The sequence below is a fragment of the Astatotilapia calliptera genome, chromosome 3 (genome assembly GCF_964374335.1).
Source record: "Astatotilapia calliptera chromosome 3, fAstCal68.1, whole genome shotgun sequence".
NCBI classification, from domain to species: domain Eukaryota; kingdom Metazoa; phylum Chordata; class Actinopteri; order Cichliformes; family Cichlidae; genus Astatotilapia; species Astatotilapia calliptera.
The window spans coordinates 36,629,674-36,655,094 of record NC_137424.1 but is presented as its reverse complement, the minus strand read 5'-3'; the positions used below and the strand labels follow the sequence as shown (position 1 = coordinate 36,655,094).

Genomic DNA, 25,421 nt, shown 5'->3' with positions numbered 1-25,421 from the left:
ACAGCAGCACGGACTCACTTCAATCAATATTTCTAAGATTCTCGGCCATTTGTTTTGTGTCATTTTTTAGGACAGTGTGGGCTGGACTGAGGTGGTCCGTGGGCCGGTCCTGTTTTTTTGCCCATGTCTATTTTAAGACATCTGCAGCACTCCAGAGGAGACACAAATCCTGAAATATTTTTGATTAATCTTTATTGTTTCTGTGTTGCATGTTGAGGTCAGTGTACTGGAAGATTAAAATATTGTGCAAAAAGCAATTATGACTTTAATAATGGATTTTTTTCCTCTCCTTTCCAACTAGAAATCCTGTAAACAAGGAAAAGACTGAGAACAGAATAAATACAAAAAAATCGGTAATACCGTTCAGCAAATCGCAGGCAGGCATGGTGATGAAATCAAGTGGAAGTTAGGGTGCAGATAGTGGTGCATGCCTAAATCTAGCTGCACGATGATTACAAAGTCCTCTACTCCCCTCTTCAGGATAAAAAAACAAAATTAAAATAAATCTATCTTTATGTATATGTTCATATAATTAATGCAAACAAATAGACGCTGCAGGTAGCGTTAGAATACTTGTATAACACTCCCTTTGGATGGGTTTATATAATACTTTCCCATCTCCCGTCGAGGTATCAATTTTCCCCATTTATTATTTATTGAGGCTGTTCAATGACATACAAGCTGTAACTTGGATTCTACAGTCACGACCATTTTATTACTTACATTCTGCATAGATTCACCAAGGAAACGTTCCTCTGACGTGTTCATCCATACTGACTTGTCATCGCAATTCCTGCAGGTTTGTTGGCTGCATATCCATGATATGAATCTTTTGTCTAATTAGATGTTCTGCCTGAAACCTCAGTATGGAACCACAATCAATAGGACTAACGTCACTATTTAACCACCTCCAACCAGTCAGAGCACGTTACCCCTCCCTGAACCTGGTTCTGCTGGAGGTTTCTTTCTGTTAAAAAGGTGGGGGGTTTCTCCCCACTGTCGCCAAGTTCTTGTTCAAGTGGGATTGTTGGATTGTTTACAATATAAAATGATAAAATGCCTTGAGGAAAACTAAACTGAAATATTTGTACACCCATTACCTAATAAAAATGGGCAGTTGCTCTCTCTGATGCCTTTCGCTCTGTGAGAATTAAACCATACTGGTCACTGATGTATCTTGAGAGAGTTCTGTGCTTTGGTGAAAACTAGAGGGTTCCACAGAGGAGGGAAACTACAAAATTATTACAAAATGTTTTTAATAATATCAGTCCATGTGTGCTAAAGGGGGCACCTTGATAAAGCAAGGTAAAAAAAAACTTTTTTGTTTTATTAATTTGGAAATAGCGTTATTTAAAACACTTTAAAAATTGATTTCAATGGAAAAATCAAAATCATAAAACTGTATATTTGTAGTTGGGTAGCTGTTATATGATATGAAAAAGTGCATTCAAGACACACGACTGCAGGTGGCAGCAAAACCCCACATTTCCCACCAGCTGCCTTGCACAGTGACGTCCATGCTCCAGCCAAAAGGCAACATTTATCATCATGGAGAGTTTATTTGGATAATTTGATTTCTCCTCAAATCCCTGTTCTAAGCTTTGCTCCCCCGAAAGCAAGAGCTGACACGAAGATATGGTTAAGTAGAGCTGTTTATTTGACAACTGTTCAATAAAAATAAAATTAAAACGCTACAAAAATTCTTTAAAATCAAATTGTACAAACCATGGCTTCGATTTAATCTCGCCTCAACACAGAAAAATACAAAAGGCACTGCGTATTAGTCTGCTGAATATATATATATATATATAAAACATCTGAACCAAAAACAGTAAACCAGTGAAAGTCACAACACATTATTAGTAACTCCCTTCATAAAAAAAAAAAAAAAAAAAAAAGCAAAAGCCATATCTGATCACCAGATGACACAATTAAATCATCTCGTGTCCTCCAAGTGCAGACGTGCTGCTCACAGAAGCTATCGAAGAATCAAGTGACCAAAATCCAAAGAAATTATTCTTCTAAAGAGAAAAATAACAGAACCAAGGAGTGTGAAAAGAAAAAAATAAACAAGGAAAACAGTGCAAAGACATACATATATTTTTTTTTTTTTTTTTAAGGAAAAGAAAATTCCGTAAAGATGATGGGATATGTGCAGGTGTCAATGAGGAGTAAGGATCTGACGCAGGCTTCTACCAACAGGCAATCAATTTAACACATTGACCCATCACCTTTTAAACCCACTCCAACACCCCTCCCTCACTCTTGAACAGTTATTTTGGTATACCAAACCTCTCACGAGTGTCTGACAGAGGCAGAGAAGGAAGAAAGTCCAACGCTGGTTATTTGCACAAGTTCACGCGCAAACAAGGACCCGAGTCTGTTGGCTTTACGGATTGTGCAAAGATGTCTCATCAGCTAAAACCTAATGTGGATGTCGTGGAGATTCACATTCATACGGATCCTTGGGATCCATTTTTTAAGTCGTGCCAAAAGCATATCTAGAGATTTCTGACCACAACTGGAACCTTTCCTTCTAAAACCCCCTGACAGGCAGGTATAACTGACAGAATTGGGGCAGACACCTCAGTCATAACACTGAAAAGAGAATAGTTAAACAAATAAGGGCATTCCACAGGATGTGCAGGAAGAGTGCGACTAGGAGGCATAAACAAAGAAAGAAATCACTTCATCTGCTGTTTAGTAAGTTGGTTTTACGTGACACATTCTTTACCTTCCCAACCCCTCTGCGTCCACAAATCCAGCAAAATATTTTTAGGCATAATTCTGTTTGTACCTTTCTGCTGTGCAAATTCACTGTTCAAAGCTTTTTAGTAGCTAGAAAGCTAATTAAAGACACCTGACATTTTTTTTTAGTACAATCTCTTTGGCATCCAGTTTCATGTCCAACTAGCTGTTATGACAAGTACAAGAGAAAATACCTCTCCACATACGAGTCAATCTGTAGCAGTCGCAGTGCTTAACAATTCCTGTTGGCATCCAGCCATCAGAATCATTCAGTCCATAAAAATCATAGGAAACCATGCTCATCAAGACCCTTCGGAGTAACTGGATTCCACTTCGCAAAAGTCTTAGGAGTGGAAATGCCTGGAAAAACAAAAGCCAGAGAATCAGTCAGAGATTTAAACCAAACAGGTGCATGTGAGGTCTTAATAAAAGTGCGCTGTGCTTTTGCATACCTGATTCTGTTCTGCTTTTGGAAGGTTCTAGTGTTTGAACATCTGTCAAAGGGTGCCCCCTCCCTTCGACATCGCTCTCCCCTGATGACGTATGGTCCTGTGCTCTCACGTACACGGCAGGCCTCTTGTGGTATTTGGCCCGGTAAGTATCTGTCATACAGTTATCCACTGAAAAGTAAGTGGTGGGAAGAACTCGATCTGTCAGAGTTTGAGAGTCTGTACCATCATCGTGTCTGGACTTTGGACTGGGTAACCTCTCGTCGCTCTCGCTGGCCGACAGATCGTTCCTCTCCTGGTCTGACGACCCCGACTTGGAGCTGGCATCTGATGAAAGCCTGTGCTCGGCAGGCGTCTCGATCCACCGCCGGAGGCTTGTGTGCGAGTGGGGAGACGAGCCATTTTTAGGTTCGCTTCGGGAGCTAAACCGCTCTGGCACCTCTGGTGGTAAGGAGTGGATGCCAGATGGGTCTGTGCGACTGTTGCCAAAAGTCTTGAGAGGTAAAGGTAGAGGAAAGCTGTGAGACAGAGAGTCTGCAGGGCCAGAGCCATTCTCTTCTTGCTCCGAAAACTGTCCAACAAGGTCATCTGAGCTGTTCCACTCAGAGCTGCTGGTCTTTGCTAAGTAGGGAGGCACAGGGCTGCTGTCCACATTCTTCTCTCGCTCGTCGTCCAGGCCATTGTTCTTTTCCAAGATCCCGGGTGTGTACCGGAAGGCTCTTCTTCTGCTTGAGCGCAAAAACAGAAACATTTATATTTCACTTAAACTTGTGAAAAGTCAAGTGAAGCATTTTGCTAACAACGTGCACTTCTGAATAACCTTTTTTACCTTTGTAACAGCTGATCAGACAACATGTTGGACTCTTGGAGTTCAGGAGATTTTCTCCCTGGTTCATCTACACAAAAAAAATACATTTTCATCAGTACTTTATAACACAAGACCCTAATTTTGTAAAGTTATCACAAACAGATGGTCCAAAATAAGAGCCAGGTAGCATCTGTCACGGGTTTCCATTTGAATATTGCTACAATATCTACTTTATTTTTTTCCTGTCTCTCTCCTGCAGAGACATGTTATCTAACAGGGGTCATGGTAAGGCCTTTTGCCTGGTGCTGCGAGAGGAAGTATCAAAGCAGCTAGTCTGGCAGAGCGCCCTCAAGGCCCCAGTGTACCACTCTGACTGTCTGATCCAGCCAAAGAACATGGGCCCTCAAAGGGAATCTGGGTTCATATCCAGGCCTGTTAAGTTCGAGCCAACAGTCCTAATAAAACAATAAGGACCTTGATTGAACTCTAACTGGTTCATAAGTTCAGTCTAAAAACTAATGAATACAACAACAGACGAAAGTAACAGTCTTTTAACCTATAGGCCAAACATATCCCAGTGAGATGAGCCTGAGTTATGCTGCTAGTACTTGGGGCTGATGGTTGATTTTAGCCATGAGATCAGCACAAACACATGTTTAGAAGCAGGTCCCTGCACGGGGTCGGGTGTGGAGCTTTGCCAAGTTAGCTGGGCGTGTGTGATTTACTTGGCCTGCGCCAGACAACAGCTGACTAACAGGACAAGGAAGGGAGTGAGCGGCTGAGGACCATCTGTGATGTGTCAGCATACCCCCTCACCCCCACCCCCCACCGCTCTCTCAAAGCATTAGTGGCTAAATCCTTTGTGCTGGCATGCAATTACGCCGGGGTCAGACTCCAGACTTTACATACACTATTGCGTTTTTAAGCCGCTAAGACCATGCGACAATTCCCAATTTGATGCTGCTGCTGATTTGTGATGTTGGCAAGCAACCGTAACAATATCAGTCTTGATAACAAAAAGGGATGCAGTTGACGATGATTTTCTCTGTAGAAAATCCCCTCTCCGTCTTTAACGTCACGTGCAACAATGCAGAGAGAAAACTTGAACTTTAGCACTTAGCTGGTAAATCCTCCAGGTTCTGTGATTGATCTAATAACATTTCCAATTTTTCAACATAAACTTGAAAGTATGAATTAAAGTGCTTAAAAATGTGAACACCACAAAGAATGAGAAAGCATGAGAAAAAAATCAGTTTGAAAGAAAAGAAAAGGAGCTTTGAAAGTTTAAAACATTTAAACGAGGGTCATCAAGAACTGATCTGGTATCATTTTAATTTGCTGAAGTTTCGTTGACCTTTTTTGACTATTACAAAAAATAGAAAATAAATAGCACACAATGTAGCTTTAAGGCAGTCAAGTCATGATTCCAGCCTTGTGTTGTCTGATGTACTTAAAACATCTGGAACATCAATCAGAAGGGCATGCAGGTTTGCAACTCCAAGTTTCCAAGCAGGGAAACTGAACAAGAAATATCACATAAGTGAATCACAAAAAGTTGGGAAATGGCACGGCTTTTTTATGTTTCAGTGTAGCATGGTAATGGCACGGCAGTAGGTCAAAAGCCGTGGCGTACATGTGTACTCATTAGCATCATTCACTGGCTTGTTAAGTGGCATTAATGAGCCAAGCAACTGGCTCTTAACGTGCTACATCATGGACACAAATAAACAGCTATAAAAGATGTATGCAAACAGAATGTAGAAGGCATCCATGTAATGGTATAAAGGATGAAATTCAGTGACATTTAACCTTTTCTGATTGTCATGTCAGTTTGGGTTTTTTTTTTTTAAACTAGATCAGAAAGCATCATAGTTGACTTTTGGCAACTATGATGATGATGACAAACAGCTGTAACAGCTTCAAAAGTGTATTTCTGTAGATAACTAGTGAGGTCTGCAGAAGCCAGTAAAGGAAAAGTGAGACAAACGCATCAGGTTCAAGTGTCCGTCCAATATGCTGGCAGGCGGGCAGGACGTACGATTTCACAGCGTGTCAAAAGTTCTGTCATTAAGGTGGCAAAAAAGGCCCCGACTCGAATCTCTTTCCTAGTGCAACAAGCCATCAGAAGAACGAATATCTGCGGTAAAAATGTCAACAATGCTCCTCACAACTGCCCTCCCACACGAATGTGCTTTCCGAAAGGATTTTAGTCTTTAATGGACTAGTGGAACCTGCTCAGGCTTCTCTGAAACTGCAGCTCACGCCAGACTACCACCACTGAACTCGTGCCAAATTGACTCTGGACACATTTACTGCGGCTTGTCAATACAATTTGCAGGCAGCCAGGCGTAAATATCCCATACTGATTTCAAAAATAGCTACCAGAGAAGAGTCCTCAAAGGCCCTTTCAGGGTTTTTTTTGTTCTGTTTGTTTTTTTTTAAACAAGGTTGAGCTTTGACAGTTCACAAAGCAACATTTCAAGACATTTGTGAACTACAAGACAGCTGTGGGTACTTTTGAAATATAACCAGGCCCTGTGAAACATTACAAACAAAAGAGAGGGAGAAGGATGAGTGGATGCAGCTTGATACAGATATAATCATAATTCCTTAACAGCCTGAATGAATAAATGAGAGGATCGATGAGTGCTTGTCCTAAAATTACTAGCAATAACTAAACTAAAGCAATACTACAGTTTGTTTGTTTTTTTACATTTTGCCAGATTAAAAACTGTGTATGCCACAGTAGTCTTTGCCTCCTTGCCAGGGCTTCAGTCACATGAATCTCTCTGCATGTGCTGATGCTCACAGACAAAAACAAGACCGGCGATGCTTCTGTTTCTCAACTTGCCACCCTTATGTTGTAGCTATATTTAACTCGGCAATGAACCTCAGATCATACCTGCATTTTCTTTTGGGAACTTGAAATAACTGCAGAGCTGTAAAACTGCATTTTATTTGAGCGGTGTTTGAATACCACCTTCTGACAGGTCCAGTCGTGGCATTTTCTGTCTGGCTGGGCACAGCTGGGTGGCCCCAACAAGCTCACTCATCTCCCCCTCCAATTCAGGATTAACTCAGGGTATTTCCATTGAGGGAATTAGCAAGGCATTTTTCATTTATAGTTTCTTTCGCTCCTTTTGCAGTGCTGATAGTGTGCATCAGCAAGCACATGCTAGATAAAGAATGTCAAGGGTGTCCAGGAGACAAGCCCCCTAGTGCTATTCGTGTCACCTTATCTCCCTCCCATCCTACCTAGAGGATAAAAAAAAATAAAAAAATACTGCAACTTCGCAACATGACTCATAGTTAAGACTCATCGTTTCTTTTTCCTTTTAAAACAGAAGTTCTGAGCTCTAAACCCGATTTTCCCCCCAGATTTTGCATCCCTGTGAATCTAAAAGTTATTGTACTTCCTGTAGAAAGAAACCATTATTCACTGCAGTTAACAGTTGAAAAGGTCCTTGAGGTTTTTTTTCCCCTCCCCCCTACCATTTTCCATTTGTTCTTCTATTCACTGAAGGACAGCCAATTAAATAAAATTAAACTGAGCCTGGCTAGTATTTTTCCACACCAAAATAACAGTGTTGAAGGTACAAAGCTTGTTCCCCACATGGGCTCATTCTTCCTTTGAGCTCATGTAATTTCACTAGGTGCTGCATAACATAAACTTTACTCAGGAAAAAAAGGTCAGGGCCAGTCAGTCTGGAACCAGAGCGCACACTTCCATACAGTATCCCTTCAATCAGGCTGTGACCTTAACACGACTGATAGAACAATAAATCAAGGAAACTGCAGCATACTATCTTAATGTTTCAGGTCCTTACAACACATGGAAGTCTATTGGGGAGAGGAAGTATCTTCAGTATCAGGGCGGAGCCTTTGTCAGAAACTGATGCTTTCATCTATTCCCCTCTAATGTGTGATGAAAAATGTACACACATCTGGAGATTTACTTGAATAACGACAAAATACTAATTTTTCACTTAAAGCAATAGTTACTTACTAATGGAAATTGTTGAGTACAGCACGTCACTCTTCAATTCATCACTTCTTCTCTGAGGAAAGTTATCCCTAAAACACAAAAAATATAGTTATTATTTGTTTTTTTTAAAAGAGCCACGAGCTCAGAGCAGATAAAGGTGGATAACAACGACTTTAGTTAGAATCTGAGTGCATAGTTGCATCTCCAAAGAGACAGTGCAGTAGCATGATTTGCATCCCAGTATGAACCCAGACATCTTATTGTAAGTGTTATGCTTTTATCTCCTCTTAGATCGATAAGATGTATTAGAGAATAGAGCTGGGCGATATATCGAGTTTTTAAAAAATATCGATATATTTTTATACGAGATATAAGATGTGACAATATCGTTTATATCGATATAGTCTATGTTACGTTATAATTATACTTGTGGAGCCGCAGGTTTGCCTCTCTTTCGTCCACTTTCGTCTTTACGCAATGTTACTCGGCCTCGCCTCTCTTTCACTGAACACAACTCCCCCTCCTCCCCCATCGCTTCACCTGCAGGAAGCGACAAGACGGACACGGCAAATCTCCGTTAACGAGTTACTGCGCATCGCCCCGTGCGTGGGGCTGGACGGCGTCAACGTGTTAGCTAGCTAACCACGCTAACGAGCTAACCACGCTAACGCCATGCAGCCCAGAGGTGCTGCACGGACTAAAATCCTTTCATTTTCTCAAAAGTTGACAGCGCGCCTTATGTATGAATTCTGGTTGTGCTTGATGGCCGCGAACCGATTTTATGTGGTACACGGCGCTCAGCAATCTGTCAAAAAATGTTTTAGTACGACTTTAGTAAGCTACGGAGCTGCACCGCTTGATGGATTGTCGGAGCATTACGGCTGAGCCTCGCGGAGTGATACGTACTGTGCTTCAACGTAATATTACCCTACTGTGTATAAGGACTATAAATGGCACCTGTTAAGAGACGTGGTTGCGAAGCGGATTTCAAACTCCAGGCTGTCAGTCACGCAGTACAAGTTGGGAACAGAGCAGCTGTGAAATCTGTCTTTGTTATTGTGCTCAGCGTCTTTTAGTTTACATTTTGACTGCACAATTGTGAGCTTTTTGTTATGCACAAAAACAACATTGTTTTCTTTTATTTATGGAGCATTATTATTTAATAAATGCTCATAATTTATTTTTGAGTAAATTTTATGTACATCTGCTCTATGTTAATAAAAGTGCCTGTGTGACATCTGGGACACAGCTTTGACTAAGAACTCTCTTTTTGTTCTTACTTTATGGCTTTAAAAAATATATCGAGATATATATCTTATATATATATCGAGATATGAATTTTGGGTCATATCGCCCAGCCCTATTAGAGAATAAAAATAATACAATAAAAAAAAAAATCACAATTTCACAGTTTTAGTGGCTTCAAGCTTTAACCCAAACCAGTCACAAAAACATCTTAAATCATGTTGAAGAATTAATAATTAAGGAGACTCTTTACTAGCGTACTGTCAACAGATATGCTTAAATAATGCACCGGCTTTTGAAGAAGTCAGCTATCTGAGGCTGCCCCTGCTGAGTACAGGAGTTGTCAGCTATATGGGATCATTATCTACAAACAAGCCCTGAACTACAAATACAACAAATGACAGCCCAGCAAAATAGGATTTGTGCATCTGCCTTGTGTGCATTTATTGTTAAATGAGACCTGCTATTCTTAGATCAGTTTGTTTGTAATGTTTTATTATTTAGAAATGGCAGCACTTCCGAGACTCGAGTCCTTAAATGAGTAGGCCACGAGATGACAAAGCGCCTCTATGATGCTGTCGTCATGCAGGAAATATTGTGTCAGCTTTTTTTTCCTCTGCATCATGCTTTGCAGTGCAGAGTTTTGGTGCGTCTGGGTGATGTAAACCCAAGTGGAAGGATCTGTTTTACCTCATCAGATGCAGCTCAGGTATGGGCCGGAGGTCCTTGGAAGAAATGTTCTCTACAACGGGCGAGTCGAGATTAGCTGAGCCATTGCTCAGTCTATCACTGCTCTCATATCCAGATTCAGTTCTCTGAATCTTCCAGTTGTCACTGCGCACTTTAAGAGTTGCTGAGCCCTTTGCTCTGTCTTTGTCAGTGTGGCCCCCGCGGCTGTCCGAGTCCAGAGAGCTTCGGCTGCCACCTATTTCGTGCTTCTGCTCGTCCTCGTAGATGGTCATCAGGCTCTTTGGCTTACGTTCTTCCCGGCCTCCCCACAGATAATCTCGATCACGTGAGGGCGACTGACTATTGGGTCTCGTCTGGGGGCTGTGCTGCCTTCGTTCGTGACTTACATTCCCGCTACTTAATACGCTGTCTACATTTAGCGCTTCCCGTATTGGCTTCCAAGCTCGACCGGGCCTGCTGCGGCCGTTCTCTATATTTCCAGAAAGCCCTCTGGAGTCTTGGCTGCTGTCTGTATCGTATCCATTTGAGATCTGATCTAGTCTCCGCCTGTTATGACGACTAGTTACAATGGGCACATCAGGTAGCACTTGGTGCCTTAAACGAGAATTTTCATTGGAAGACCGGCCCCCAAGCTGCGGTGTTCGCTCAGTCCGAGTGGGACCTTTTCCTTGGCTGCTGTACAGTCGAGTCTCCAGGTACTGCTTGAAGCCATTCTCTGGGGGTGAAGCTGAGCGGGAGTAGGTCCTGTCGTGAGCTGGGTCTGAGAGAGAGAGAGCGAGAAAAAAAATTCATGCAAGAGCTTAAACTAATATATCTGTAGAGGATATTTATTAGAATTTTTTCGACTGGCATGTTGCAGGAACGATATTACAAAAGGAAAGTGTCATAAATCTCATTGCAAAAGGTAAAAATTGACTTAAACTGGCACTTCCACACAATAAGACAGGGCTGTGTTAAGAAAACAGCAGGCTAGGTGGAGAGTGAAGGAAGGGCATGATGACAATGGAGTTTCTGACATTTATGTCTGCAGCAGGCAGGAAAGTGTAAATTACAACCACAAGGAGTCGAGTTTCTTCCATGCTGTGTGCACAGAGGGCAGCCAGCTCATGCACAGACATCCATGCAGATATCGATGTCACCGGTGTGTTCCTACATAGAGTCTGGCCCATAAAGTTTTGGACAATGATACATTTTTTTTTTATAAATTTGCATCTTTATATATCTACAGAACACTTTCAGACAATCAGACTGAACTCCACCGTCACTGACTTTCAATTTGAATTCAAGTGGTTCGACAAAGTATTGCATTAACTGTTTAGGAATTACAATAATTTTTGTAAACAGTCTCCTAGTATCTCTATCAAGAAGCATTTGCGTGCTTCCTATCATTCTGGCTGTAAACTTGACAGCTCGAAAAGTTTAGAATAAATTTTGAGAAAACATTTTAGGGGTGTCGAGTGGAGTCATGTTAATAATCCATTAAAATTTGTCTTGCATCCACTGAGGTCTTCAAGGACAACATAATTTATTGGTCGAAAATGGACAACAAAAACCTTACAACTCAGAAACTATGAATCCTACAAGTGTGCGTTGTATTGTTAACATATGCAAAGATCTTTATACAAATTTAAAAGATGTGACTTTGGACCTCTGGCCTGTCCTTCAAGGGCAATAGATGGATGTGAAAGTCACAGTGACAATAGTGCTGTATGTCTCTTATTGTTTGCATTAACATATAGACATATGGGAATTCTAAATGCCACATTATTTTGGACCTTAGGCCACTTCTTCAAGGTCAGGTAGGGTCAAACTTTCATTAAATGGATTCTAAATATCACATTTAGTTTGAATCCAAATATCATGTCACTTTTAACCTTTAACATCAGTTTTATATTTCACATTGGTCTTTCTTTCAAGTTGATCCCAAATGTGTTTTTACTGTACTTTTAAAAAGAACACAAAAAAGAAAATAAGTATATACAAAATACAATACTATTACCTTAAAATTAAATGCTGCCCAGAGAGTGAGCAGCCTTGGCGGAGGTTTGCGCTCTCTGAATACTTCTTGTTATTGGGCTGGATTACAAATTTTTCATGTTTTCCTTTCACAACGTTGATACTTAAGTCTTCTCCTACATTTTTAAGCAAAATCTGGTACTTTTTACATAAAACAAAAACTAGTGTCATGCAAATTTAGATTGCAAGGATCATCTGTTAAATGCATTCCCCTAACCTAAAGCTGGCAGCTAAAGGCTCCCTGCCTTGTACGGGAGTCATCATCTAAATGACGGGTAAACCTGATCCTTTTTTTCAGCGTACAAAAATGAAATTTTATTCTTCACATAAAACTGTCATTCTTGGGAATAAGCATGCAAGAGATGGAGTCCCCTGCTTTGGATTTTGCTGACTGTGTGGCACAGTTAAATCACTTTAAACAGAGCTGTCTACAGTTTTGCTCACATATACACCACGATACCAGCCTGTTTTAAAAATTTTCTGCTGCCACCTCAATAATGTCAAATGTACACATGACTGTGAATCATTTTGGGAGAAGGGCAAGATGTTTAAATCTATACGGTTAAAGATCATGGAAAAATTCCTCAGGCTACTGAGGAAGTTGATTGAGCTTTTCCTGTTTCGTATCGTCGAGAGTCTGAGAATGAACTATGATACGGTTAATTTATACCTCTAGAATCGCCATTCATCACAACAATGACACTAGGCTGCCTTAACCTGGTGCATTTATTCATAAAGGGATGCAAGCTCTGTGCTAACACAGGCTACCGCTGTTGTCATGGTGGATTTGGTGTATTATATTGTGCTTGATAATCCCCCCCACACACTGACACTTAATGAAAGCAATGATATGCTGAAGGAGTATTAAAGTAACCTATATTAATCAGCATACTCATTAAGGCACACTGACTTAATTTGTGAGAAAAGTTTGTGCAGAAATACATTTTGGAATCAAATTTAAACCTTAGAATAAAAAAAATTAAAAAATTAAAATCAGCATTTGTTGCTCTTTGGTTTGATCTGCTTAGTTTCTGGTGTGTTTAATAATATTGGTGAAGACTACAGGACTACAGGGATCAAGGCAGGCACCAACAGACGTCAGCACCTAATCCCCTTTCTAACACATTGCTCCCAAACAGAGGGTGATATAAGGGAGGGGGAAGGCTGGGCTTTTGTAAAGCAACACCTGGCAATTCTGTGTATGTGCAGTTTTGCAGTCTGTATAGAGCAACCCACCTCTGTAGCGTGACTCCACCCTGTGTTGACCAGTCCTATCAGGCTCTCTTCGGGGTGAATGCGCCCTACGCATCTCTCCTGCTTTCTGGGCAACTTCTCGAGAAATCTCCCTAAGGCGGCTCTTGTGATTGCTTTTCACTAAGAAACAAGAAAAGACAAGAAAGGTATTTGAGACATTTTTTCCCCCTCAGTGTGTGACGAGGTTATATAGCCAGCACTTGAATAACGCTGACCCTTAAAAGAAATAAAAATAAAGTAGCGACGGGGCATTTGCTGAATCAGGTGGAGATTCCCACCATTAAAGTATTTTTATCCCCGTGTGCATAGATACATCTATCACCGCTACATCCTTTTCCTTGTCGCTCTTCGTCCCCGGCACCCCCGAGGCACTGAGCAGCTGCTGAGTGTGTAGACACAGGCGAACTTTACGGCACATTGCTGTGCTGATGGGAGAGGAAAGGCAGCGGGGAGGAAACACGGCCATGCAGAGGCTGGCGCTGCATCTCTGGCCCCACACTTTCTTTAAAGCAACGATTGGTCCTGGAATAATGCTGTTAACCATGTGAGATTTTAAAAGGAAGCGAGCGAGGACGAGGTGGCATCTCAGAAAAACAGAACAAAAAGGAAACAAAACATTCATATCATTCCAGATTTTTTATTCGTTTAATAAAAAGAAAAGAAAAGAAAAAAAAAGCGGCGGATGTTTTTGAGATTCCACACATTCCGCAAAGCAGGAAGTGTAGCAGTTTAACCACACGATGAATCAGTTTGATAAATTTGACTCTGCTACTCCTTAAAACTGCAGCAGCTGCTGACATTTCATTGTCTTGCAGCATCCCCTCCCATAGTGATCTGTTCAAGGACACGAACAACTTCATACCAGCAGAATGTACAAGGATATCAAAGAAGACGCCGTTAAATCGCATAAATAACTCCTCTTCTCAATTCACTCTCCCCTCTGCTTGCAATTAAGCATGTGCATAATGACCTCTCTCTCTCCTCACTAAGGGTCTCTAATCCCTTCTGTATTACTAGCATGGCCAGATTTAGTTTCGGAGCAAAGACATTTAATTATCTCTTCCGCTAGCTGCTGTTCCAGATCTGTGCTTGTCACCACTCTCCGAGGACAAAATATTTATGAATTAAGGAGTCTTTTCAAGGCTGAAAAACTGCCACACAACATGACTCACCTCTCTGTTTGCATCTCTTCTTATTCACATCAAAACATTTGTGTGTAAACCATAAACTAGGTTTACACAGGTTACATAGCAAAGTGTAGCAGTTTGTAGCAGGTTGGTTTGCGCTGCTAATAATTTGATTTAATTTGTAATAGAGGCAAAAATGAAATAAAAAAATAAAAAATAAAAAAAAGCTGCTTAATCCCTCCATATTCGTTCCCCCCCTTTACCTGTTCCCCGTCCTCCACTGGTCTGAGTGCTGCCCCTGCTGAGGATTGAAGGGGTTTTCTTGAAAAGATCCTGGCCCAGCAGAGCATTCAGGTTCTCTCTGGTGAGGTCCAGTTTTCTGGGGGAGACTGAAACTTGGGACTCAGTGACTAGAAAGAAAGGAAAAATGTTTTAAAGGTAAGGCCATGCATGTAGGCGTGTCCTTCCCATGAAGAAAAAAAAAATCCTGTTGAGTGAAGATCAATAAAATAAAATAAAAAAACTAATTTTACCTGAAACTACAACACAGAATTCAATTACAAGATCCACACTGTGTACTACTTCTTGATTTTTGGAGGATGATCCAGTTTAGTCGGGCGCCCTGTCAGCTCTGACGGACAGTGAGCGCTTGCCACAGCCTGGACCTGGGGCACAGCCAGCGTGGAGGGCTGGAGGAGGGTCTTTAAAAGGGATAAAAACCTCCCCAACCACACAAATCCAGGGATATGTAATCCCAACAGGAGAGATGTTCAGCTGTTCACATCAGCAGCGGCAAAGGCAAACAGTGCATTTGATTTGGGAGGTTTTTTTCCTTATTTTTCCCCCCCGACTTCTGATTTAAATTTTACATTTTAATTTTGTTACTTTAATGTACTCGGAGGGAGTATGGAAATTTTTCAACTAAACAGCCGGCTGTGTGAGAATTTTAAGTAGTAAAAAAAATTTTAAAAATACATTTCCATGAAAGATTTAGTGCTCAACTCAAGCTAAAGGTTTACAGAGGCAAATAAGCCACACTTCAAACCCCACAGCAAACATTCACCTCAAACTTGAGACTACATTTGCATTTCAAAACAAACCACTCGGAAAACTTTGGCTACACTTTGCCATTCGACCAGGCGGTAGTAGTAACATTCAGATTTTCTTTTTCTTGGCCTCCAACACTGCACTAAAAAGACAGGCATCTGCACCAATCAGCTTCACTTTAATGGCTGCTTGTTTTTTTTAATGGTGGGACATTATAATCAAATGGGGCATTTGGGATGTGACACCACATAATGAATGCTGAGAAAAAGACAGTTGGAATATCAAAGAGAAACACACAGGGGAGTTTGGATGGTGTCATTTCCACAAAAAGACACTCAATCAACAACATCATCACACCTGATATAAAACTGCTATGACGAGGCTTTTAAATGCCAGCATGATGACCTCTGAGGTTATTTTTAAAACATCGTACCTTGCGCTTCTCCATTAACGGGGTTCTTGCTGTGGGACTGGCTGCTGTTTTGTTTTGAGGCATCTTCTGTGGCGATAGCGCTCCCATTTTGATTGGCATAAAAAAGAAGAAGAGGCTGGAAGTGACCTTTGATACATTTACTGACGACATCTTTCCACCGGGAGCCGATCTGCACCAGGAAACAAAGAAGAAAAGAAGAAAAAAGCAGGGTCAATTAACACATTTTAGCATACCGTATAATACTATACCTTCATGTGTGATAGCACAAAGTGAACCAACATGCATTCAAGGGTATAAATATATATAAAATTCACATGCAACTTCAGACTATGTGTGACAAAATGGGGTGTAGCTTTAATTTGTGAGTGAATATAACACACTAAGGCCAAAGCACACAATCACATTAGCAAAGCTGTGTAAGGTGCGCATCTCTCCACAAAGGTACCACAAAGGCAGGCTGCAGGCTAACAGATGCTTCTGTGCTCCTTAATTAAGCAAATGACGGGGGTAGAGGGAGGGGGGAGAAAGAGAAAGCAGGTGTGGAAGAGATGGCAAAACAAGGTAAAGAGCAACCAATTCAAAGGAACACAGACAGAGGGGGAAAGGATTTTGACTTGGGGAATGTGCACATATACAATATAGAGGAGGAAGACAAGCCGTGATTGACAAAGCATGTTAGATCAAGGCAAAACAGAGACACATCTGTGTTATTTTTGGATCCTCTTTTCAATGGTGAGGCACAACATTTTTTATCTGAAAGGGCCAAAGACATGTTAAGGGTTAAGACTCTTGGCCAAATCTGCCTTTCTGTTACAGCTTTTTCTCTTAAAGTCTATTTTTTTGCCCTCCAGTTTTCAGAAAATCTTTAAATGAATGTTAAAGCAGATATATCTGTGAGCTTCAAAACAATCTCCAACCTCTTCAGCTAAAACCAGTAAAGCTTTATCTGTTGCTAATGTTACATATCATTTACCACTAGTGCATTAACATCGGCCATGTTCTGATTAATGCAAGTGTCTTTAAGCTACCCATGACCCACCATCCGATCAGAACAGCTAGTGAGTTACTGCACTTAGGATTTTGTGCAATTTTATTTCATGCAATGGAAACACAGTAATTGGGCTACACTGCAGCAGTCATTAAGGGGCTGGGACTTGGGGAGTCACAGAAACACTGGCAAGTTTCATTCCAGGTATGGACTTGGCAGGCGCAGAGTACTCTAGCTCCTCCATCTCAGTTGGGAGGGGTTGCACACGCAGCACAAGCTGCTGATGGATTGACACAGAGCCAGCCGGCCGCTGCACCACAGTCCCCGTGAAAATTGTGAGGATGTGAGACAGAAGGCATGCTTGCATGTACACACCATGAAAATAAATCCAACATTAACGGGAAAAAACAACTAAAGGATGATAGGATTCAAAAGTGAGTGTGCACAAACAAACTACCAGAACACAGACACACAAAACCCACTTTCTACATCATGCACACTACACATTGTAACGCAGCATTGTCACATCTCCTTAAACTTTACCCAGCTTCATAAAAAAAAATAAAAACGTCTTTATTAGCTATCTGTGCTTTACTACTGCAGTGCTCTGAGACTACAGAGTAGAGTGTTTGCAGTAGAAATCAGGCAGGAAGTTGGGAGTTTGGCTGACTCCTCGCTGCCATAAAGGCTCATCAAACCAGAGGCTCATGAAGCGCAATCAATGTGGTCCTTATTGGACGATAAAAAGTCTTTGTAACAGAGATAAGAGACTGAACATTCGGTCTCGTCTGTAGCAGCTTCTGCTTATCTGTTCAGTGATAACATGAATCCCAAACTCGGATTTTTTTCTTCTTTAGAAAAAGCTTGCACTAATTCTATTCTAACATCTAAAAATACCACAAGGAAGGGAAAAAAAAGACTTTTCATATGTGTGCTGTACAACTTCCTTGCTATTATAATAAATATGTTTCTTATTTTCACATGTGACTCATTTAACATGACTTGAGCACTAGTGCACGCTCTCTCACCTCTTTGACTGTTGCGTCATCAAAGAAGACCCATTTGGCAGATTTGGTGTGGAAGGTGAAGGCACAGTAGTGACGGCTGGAGTAGCAGATCATTCCCACGAGCATCAGCTCTCCCTTTTTGGCATGCTCATCTGTCACCCTGTAGAAGAGCTGTGTATACACACACACACACACACACAAATGCATCAATCACACAGTTAAATCACCACCAAAGTAAGTTGGAAGGCAGCTAAATGATGCAGAGAGCTAGCAGCGTCAGTTACTCCATTTGTTTACAGATTAAGGTCTGAGGGAATGAACTAGCATTGATTCGGTAATCAGTACAAGTAAAGGCTGGTTTGAATCACTGCAGGGGCAGCATATCTTTCCATCCTGGCTACAGGGGTAACCTAGTACTATGCTGTGTTATTTTCAAATGATACAAAGTGTGACTTGTTTGTCCCTCCCATGATTCTTGTACAGCCAGTTCTCCGGCTCTCACTCACTCACACAAACAATGGATTTCAAAGCAAATGATGGTGGCAGTAAGCTCCCTTTTAACGCCCAATAAAGTCACATGAAATGTGACTCCCCAATGAATAAAAGCCTTTGTGGCACATTAGCGGGTGGGTGAGACTGAAAATTCTTCCCATGTCCTAATTTTGTCTGAGTCGTAAAACGAGTGGCTGAAACGCTTCAATCCAAAATAAAAAGATAAATAAATAAATCAAAGTTATGTAAGGTGTAATTCGTATGAGCACGTCCTCACATCAACTCCACTGATCGACTCTGGCTTGTGGAACTCATCCACGTGTGTTGGATGTAAACACTAACAAGCACATATTAAGTAATGTGTCACTATAGTTTATGTTTACTGTGAACATGGCTGAAAATGATCTATGTACATAAACAGAAAGCAGACTTTTATGAGAAAAAAAAGACAACATCACTCCAGCTGTGCATACTTGTGATTAAGAATATATGAATATAAATTAAAAAACATAAAAACAAAAACAAAGTTGTGCTGAACCCCCCCATCTCAGTGGTATCCATTTAGTTGACATGTTCGCTTAGGAAGGGATCCACGCACACACACAGACACACAAAGATGAGAGGAGGGGCTTTTTGACAAGCTGACCAAGGCCAGCAGGGGCTTTTTGATCAGTGGCATGGGCCAACTGGGCATTGGGAGTTGACGGCTTACGCAACTACCCCGATTTACAGAGAAATAAATCCCTACTTTATTTCCCACATATGTTGAATTGCACAAAACAAAACAAAACAACAACATCAAAACAGCAGGGCAAGAGGCACTGCTTGTGTAACAGTTGTATAAATAATAATTCACAAATATACTGACACATTCAATAAAATCTCTGAATACTCAGATTAATCCAGTAAAACGTCATAATGTGTAGGATATAGAAACTAATGCATGAGATTGCTCACCGAGGAAAGATTGAGAACAGGCCCTAGTGAGCGGATAACATCCTCAGTGAGGTCCGACTGGTCGGAGTCCCACACAAAGCCTATGGTGACAATTTCTGGGGAGTTCATGAGGACTCGTCTGATCCTGATCTTCTGGCCACAGTTGCTCTGGCAAAAAGAGAGAGAGACGCATAGATAAAGACAACAAAAACAAGTTCAGCTGGTTAGAAAGTAGCCTACGACCACAAAAAGCCCCCAAGAAAATGTACTAATTGGAAAGAGTGCCCTTAAATCACACATTTTACTGAAAAAAATGATTAATTTTGCTGGTTAAATAAGGCAAGATAAGATTTTTTTTGTACTAGAAGGTTTGTAATTTAAATGCTATCGAGTTACACGCAACCAGTTTGAGCCAAAGAATCATGGCATCTGGCCAAATGTGTCAAACGATGCTAAGACTGAATAATGTTGACATTTTAACTTTCTTATAATCTTTCTCACACTTCAGTAATGGCCAATTTATGAAATATGATATGTACTGGGTGTACTAAGTAGCAGCGAGGCCAGTCAACAAAGTTGATGTTTTCCAGATTGCTCTTTCACGCAACATCAATGTCATTTTTGGGTGTAAATGCTTCAGTAAAACTCTGGAAGGGTCACTTACTGGACAGTTACGAAGGTCCCCGATCGTACTCGCTGCTTTTAACACGTCCCCAAAAGACTCATCTCTCCGCTGAGGCGTCTGTTGACTGAGAAAGAAGGCAGTGTAAACAGCACATTGTCAGCAGAACTATAGGAAAGAACAAGCAGAGACAAATAAAGATAAGGCACGCTCAGAGACAAACACACTTTTGAAATGCCGCAGTCAGCAAAAGAAATCAGAGTTCTGACCTTGTGATAATTGAAAGAGAGTGTGGAGCAAGACAAATGACAAAAGGGTGCTAAAGGAGGTTACATACTGTCTTTGGCTTACCAGAGTGCGGTGGTGGAGACATAATGCACCAGCTCTGTAAACGGCAGTGGGTCAGAAGATGCCCCACAGCTACGGCACACACACTGCAGAAGAGAGAGGAGAGAGTGACCAACGTGGGCGACAAACAAAAGGATAGAAGTTACCAACAAATTAACGAAATAATAAGTGCACATGTGATTTCGCAAACGTAAGCACTGCATATGACTGGTTAGCATATCAGAGAGTCACTTTCCAGAAATGGGACAAAACCAGTTCTTTGATTTTTGGCTTATTTCCCTGTGATCACATATAAACTCCGAGCTCTCCAGTATCCTTTTAAGTCAGACAACTGACATTATCAGGCGTACGATTTCAGGCCTCTGTTTGAGGGAGGCAATGCTCATTTGGGCCTTTATAATATTTGCAGGATAGGGTGCCCTGAAGTCGAGGTGGAACCAAATCCACCGACTCTGCTCCTGAGGGATTTAGTCCAAAGGCGTATTATTTGTTAGATTCACAGATAGAACTGGTTCAGGACAGAGACAGTGATGGGCATCAGAGCCACGGGGAAGAGTCTTGTGTTTGTGTGTTTGTGTGTCTGTGTTGCGCCGAGGTGGAATTTATGTGTACTCTCCTGACCAGAAACACCCTCTATATTTCACTGGGGGCGAGCCAGTATCAAAACATGAACGATTGGATTTCTATTGTCTCAGACGGTGATTAATACCTGTGTGCGCATGTCGCTTAATCCTAACACTGTCTAGTGTGTCTGGCTTTTCCACTCAACACAGTAGAGACTGTGCAAACAAAGATTAAACAAACTAAAACACACACACACACACACAAAGTGAAGACACAAAATTAATATAACCAACTCGTGCTTAGATAAGCCAGAATAAACAAGCAAGCTTCCAGGGAATATAATATTTATTATTACTTCCTAGCCTCTTACTGACCTGTTCATAAAGTGACATGGCGAACTTCTGATGTGTGATGCAAGAGTTTGAAGTGCAGGCATCTGTCTCCTCAGGCACAATGTGCAGGTGGATCCTCTCCAGTATGTTTTCCTGTGACAGGACAGGAAAACTGTCAGGTATGGGGCTGGTGGTGGTGAGGGGGAACATTCCACACAGCCTATAGTTTCTCTCCAATTCAGCGATTTCCAAGACAAAGATTGCAGTGTAATAAAATATACGGCCCATATTATACAGAAACTTCAATTTTAGCAGTCGTGTTGTAAACCTTGCAGCAGAAGGAGCACGTTAAAAGAAGAAGCTCCACTCCGTTTTAGCTCCTTCCTGGTTCTAACGCTTGTGAGTTTATGAAATATTAAGGCTGTGAGGTAGGCCTGCAAAGGTTACAGGCTATACTTCACAGGCTGTTAATCTGACACTAGCCAACTCCTCACATAAATTCTCTGCCAGCACACTGCTGCCAATGCTTTAGAGAGAAAACGCTCAAGGGCAAAGATCTGCGCGGTATTAAGAAATGGTACGTCCACATGAGACAAAGAAAACTTTGGAATTTCAGTTTAACAATCCCTCTTCTGAAAAAGCAGGGACATGATTTAAAACGTAGATAAAAATCTGCAGATCATTTAAATGATGTAAAGCAGTCAAATGCAAAACATCAAACGTTGTAACTATGAAAACATGAAAATATTTTGAATAAGATACCAACAGTTCAGATAGAGCATCATATCTTTTAACAACACCCTGTACATGTTTGGGAACTAAGGAGAGCAACTGCTGTAGCAGATGAAAGCCAAGGGAAAAAAAGAAAAACCAAGAAGGGGGTTTTGCATTTTGGCTTGACACTGGCTTTAAGCTTCTAAAGAGTTCAGGGCCTCCTTTGTCTTTCCGTTTCATAACGTACCAAATATTTTTAATGGGAACATGTTTGGCCTCAAGACAAGCCACTCTATTAACCAGACTCTTTTACCACTAGAAAAAGCACAAGTGGTGGTTTTTGTGCTGCTGAAATAAGTTAACGAGTCTCTGAGAAAGACGTCTGGATGGCAGCATGTTACATTTCGTTAGTATGTGCACTGATGACCCCCGTGTGATCACAGATGCTGACTAACTCTGAACCACGTGCTGATAATAAGCCCAACAATCATCCTTTTTAGTCCTCATAATGCATCCATAAAAATATTTTTAAATTAGAGAAATTTATTGGAATTCTCAAAAACTTTTAATTACTTACACAAAAGTGGACATACTCCTTTACATATCTACTTCTGTAAGTGTTTCTGGGATCTCCCCCCCTCAGCCAGCCAACTTTGTAGTTAGTTGAAATACAAAATAGCAGGTAGAACATCTCGTAACGGAATAGTTTGCCAACTATTTTTCAGACAACTGCCCATGTGCCATTTTTTCTTAACTATTCATATAGTTTATATGGTTTTCTACATAACACCTCATCATGTGGTAGGTTGATCTGTAACTTATAGGAGAAGCAAAGTGACAAAAATCACACTTGTACAGCCCAATGTGCACGAGTACACTCATCCCCCCGTTGTATTCGCCAGATTCCCTCTTTTGTTTATTCCATTTCTGTGTAATTGCACTTCCTAAATAGATAAACAACCGTTGCGTGGGGAGGGGAACAAAAAAATAAATAAATCAGGATACATCTGTGCCATTTTGGTGTACAGTTTACAGGCACAAGATATCAACATTGTAAGAGAAAAAATTCACTAACCAAACGTGATTGACAAAGTAAAACTTTTTAAACAAATTAAAAGCAGGGTAACAGGACCTTTCCTTTTTGGCTGGAGTGGTAAAAGAGCAGAAAAACTGAAAGCAATATGCTAGAACGATAAAGACCATATGAAAGTGATTCTTCAAAAGCTCATGTGCCATACTATGGCAGCAGATAAAAAAAGCGGTTCAAACACAACTCTGGTACTTATATAAGCTGTCATGATGATATTCAGCGCCTATGTGGCTGGGGTTGATGGGAGGGACAGAAGCTGTTTCAGTGACCTCGCCGAACAGTTTCATGGCAGTGCTTCGCTTGAGCTGTGCGGCAGGATAACACACAAACATACACGAATCCCTCCCGCCATAGTGTTGCCACAGGAACTTACAAAGCACTCTGCGGCATCATCCATGAAGCCCAGCTGGAAGCGCTGCTCGTCCTTAAAGGTCTCCGCCAAGGCGTGACGCAGGTTGTCAGAGGGCAGGGCTCGCTCCCGACTGTGCTGGAACTGGGTGAAAATACCCTGAAGAAGAGAGCAAGAACTTGTTTACACCCTGACAACGGCATATTGTGTTTGCAGAAAGCATTTGTGTCACATTTACCGCTCAATGCACAGTCTGAATATGAGAGCAGATGCTCTACACATTCATGCTGACAAACAGGAGCTGCACGGTTACTTTAAAGTGTCAGCTCTTATTAAATAGGCTTATGATCGCATCTTACCTTTAATGCACAAAAAATGCACGACTCTCCCAGACAGAAGTGTCCAGGCAGCTGCCTCAAGCTGCGTCTGAAGATGTCCAGATGCCATAGTACCTACACAAGGGATAGAGCAGAAGCTCGTGAGGCTGCCCTTACACCATAAGATGTTGGGCATATCTCTTACTTACAAGATAAAGCAGTCAAGCAAACACATTCATATGCACTTCAAATATATAGATTTTCTGTACCAATCTGCCTATTTACAAAATAATCATTAAGAAAAGATTCACATTTTTCCCCCATTATGAAACTTAACATCTTTTTAGTTGCTCATAACATGCAGGCATGCTACAATAATAAACTCTCCAAGGTCATAACAACGAGGAGTGGGTGAGAGAACAACTCCCTCACAGAAACAAAGCCGAAAGTAATGATCATCTTCGACCAGCTCATCGGTTGTCTCACACACCCTCTGAGTAAGACCGTCCGATGCTGACCTCACTGCGCGTTGGCTGATATAATGAACTAACTCACCAGCCAGTACCCCACAAGAAAAAAAAACAAAACTAACCATCCAGAATGAATAAATAGCTGGGAAGCTCTGACAAATACAGACAGTGACTAAGCTTTGCAATTTCCAAATAAATAATGGTTATTTTTTCAAGAGGGTGGAACATGTTCCCAGAGGGGGGCTGCAATAAATAAAGTTATACAAGCAGCAAATAAATTGAAGAAGTTTGGAGGACCGGTTAGAAGCAGTGACCGCCATTTTTGTGCAGTTTTTACATAAAAATGTTCATGAGGTGTCAACAAACCTGCACAGCACTGTTGAGGAAACAGCTGTTCTGGCCAGGCTCGTTGAGCAGTCCTTTGGTGGGGGCCAGAGACAGCATGCTCCCCGGCTGGTAGGATTTCCCCAGATTGCCCCCTGGCTTCCTGAAGAACTTGACCCATGCCATTGGTTAGTAGGGTTGCCTTAGTACAGGTGAAATAGTCAGATGACACGGTGGGTGGATGCTTAGATCAGATCCCCGGAGCCCTGAAGAAGCAGCTGTCCAACAGTCTGAAGCTAAGTTATTCCACAAGCTGCAGCGGCTGCTCTGCTATACATGGGAGTCCAGTCTATGTCTGCAGCTCAAGGAAAAGGTCCTTATATCGTGCCAATTACTTAAAAATCTTCTGTATTAAAAATTGAAAAATAAACACACATGTGCGCACAAACGCACACATACACACAAAAAAAAATTACAATCCAACTCTTCTTTTTGGCCGGCCTTTGTTAACCAGTGATCTAATATGATGCATTCTCAACACGAAGGGACGCATTTCAAACATCTTGTGCTGTTTGTGGTCAAAACTTCATAACAGCTTCAGAACAAATTGTTGACACCTATAAGAAAATCCTGCCACATGGTCCTGGCGACTCTTCCCTTGTTCCCGCTCAGAAGTTCACACGTCGAAAGGTTAGACAGCAAACACGACCGGGCTGTGTAAGAAAAAACAAAAAGAGAACTAGATTTAAAAACACGTTAACAGCTAATGTGGTTTGCTGCTTTTTATCCATTATGCCTTGCTGCTTTAACATACATTTAACACTACTGCACTGGATGAGTGATTCAAAACAATACCACAGGAAGTCACATGTGAAATTTCAGTCGTGTACCTCCAAATTGAGGTCAAACCTGACTGTTTATACATGTCAGGAAAGCTTATATATTAACTTTTACAGCCACCCTTTGCACTGGAGGCGTGTCAAACTAAAGATGGCACTAACTTTGGTTTCACATTAACATTCAGACAAATTTATTATTTCCTAAACAATACAGACAGAGAGCCAAC

General features: G+C 41.3%; 1 protein-coding gene across 2 annotated transcripts; it reads right to left on the bottom strand.

The window, feature by feature from the left end:
• Positions 1-1,634: 1,634 nt before the first annotated feature.
• usp53a (ubiquitin specific peptidase 53a) lies at positions 1,635-24,894 on the bottom strand. Of its 2 annotated transcripts, none has more exons than XM_026161868.2 (16): positions 24,398-24,894; positions 23,604-23,696; positions 23,269-23,403; positions 21,134-21,244; positions 20,199-20,281; positions 19,890-19,974; positions 19,247-19,393; positions 17,819-17,968; positions 15,803-15,971; positions 14,586-14,732; positions 13,178-13,315; positions 9,926-10,685; positions 8,012-8,079; positions 4,027-4,093; positions 3,201-3,925; positions 1,635-3,108 (listed from the first exon to the last, which is right to left on the bottom strand). In XM_026161868.2, the coding sequence occupies exons 1-16, from the start codon at positions 24,539-24,541 to the stop codon at positions 3,032-3,034; spliced, it is 3,099 nt and encodes a 1,032-aa protein (XP_026017653.2). In that variant the 5' UTR covers positions 24,542-24,894; the 3' UTR covers positions 1,635-3,031. The 2 variants fall into 2 exon arrangements, with proteins under 2 accessions (XP_026017653.2, XP_026017655.2); XM_026161870.2 differs by having other exon boundaries at positions 3,201-3,922.
• Between the last annotated feature and the right edge of the window lie 527 nt (positions 24,895-25,421).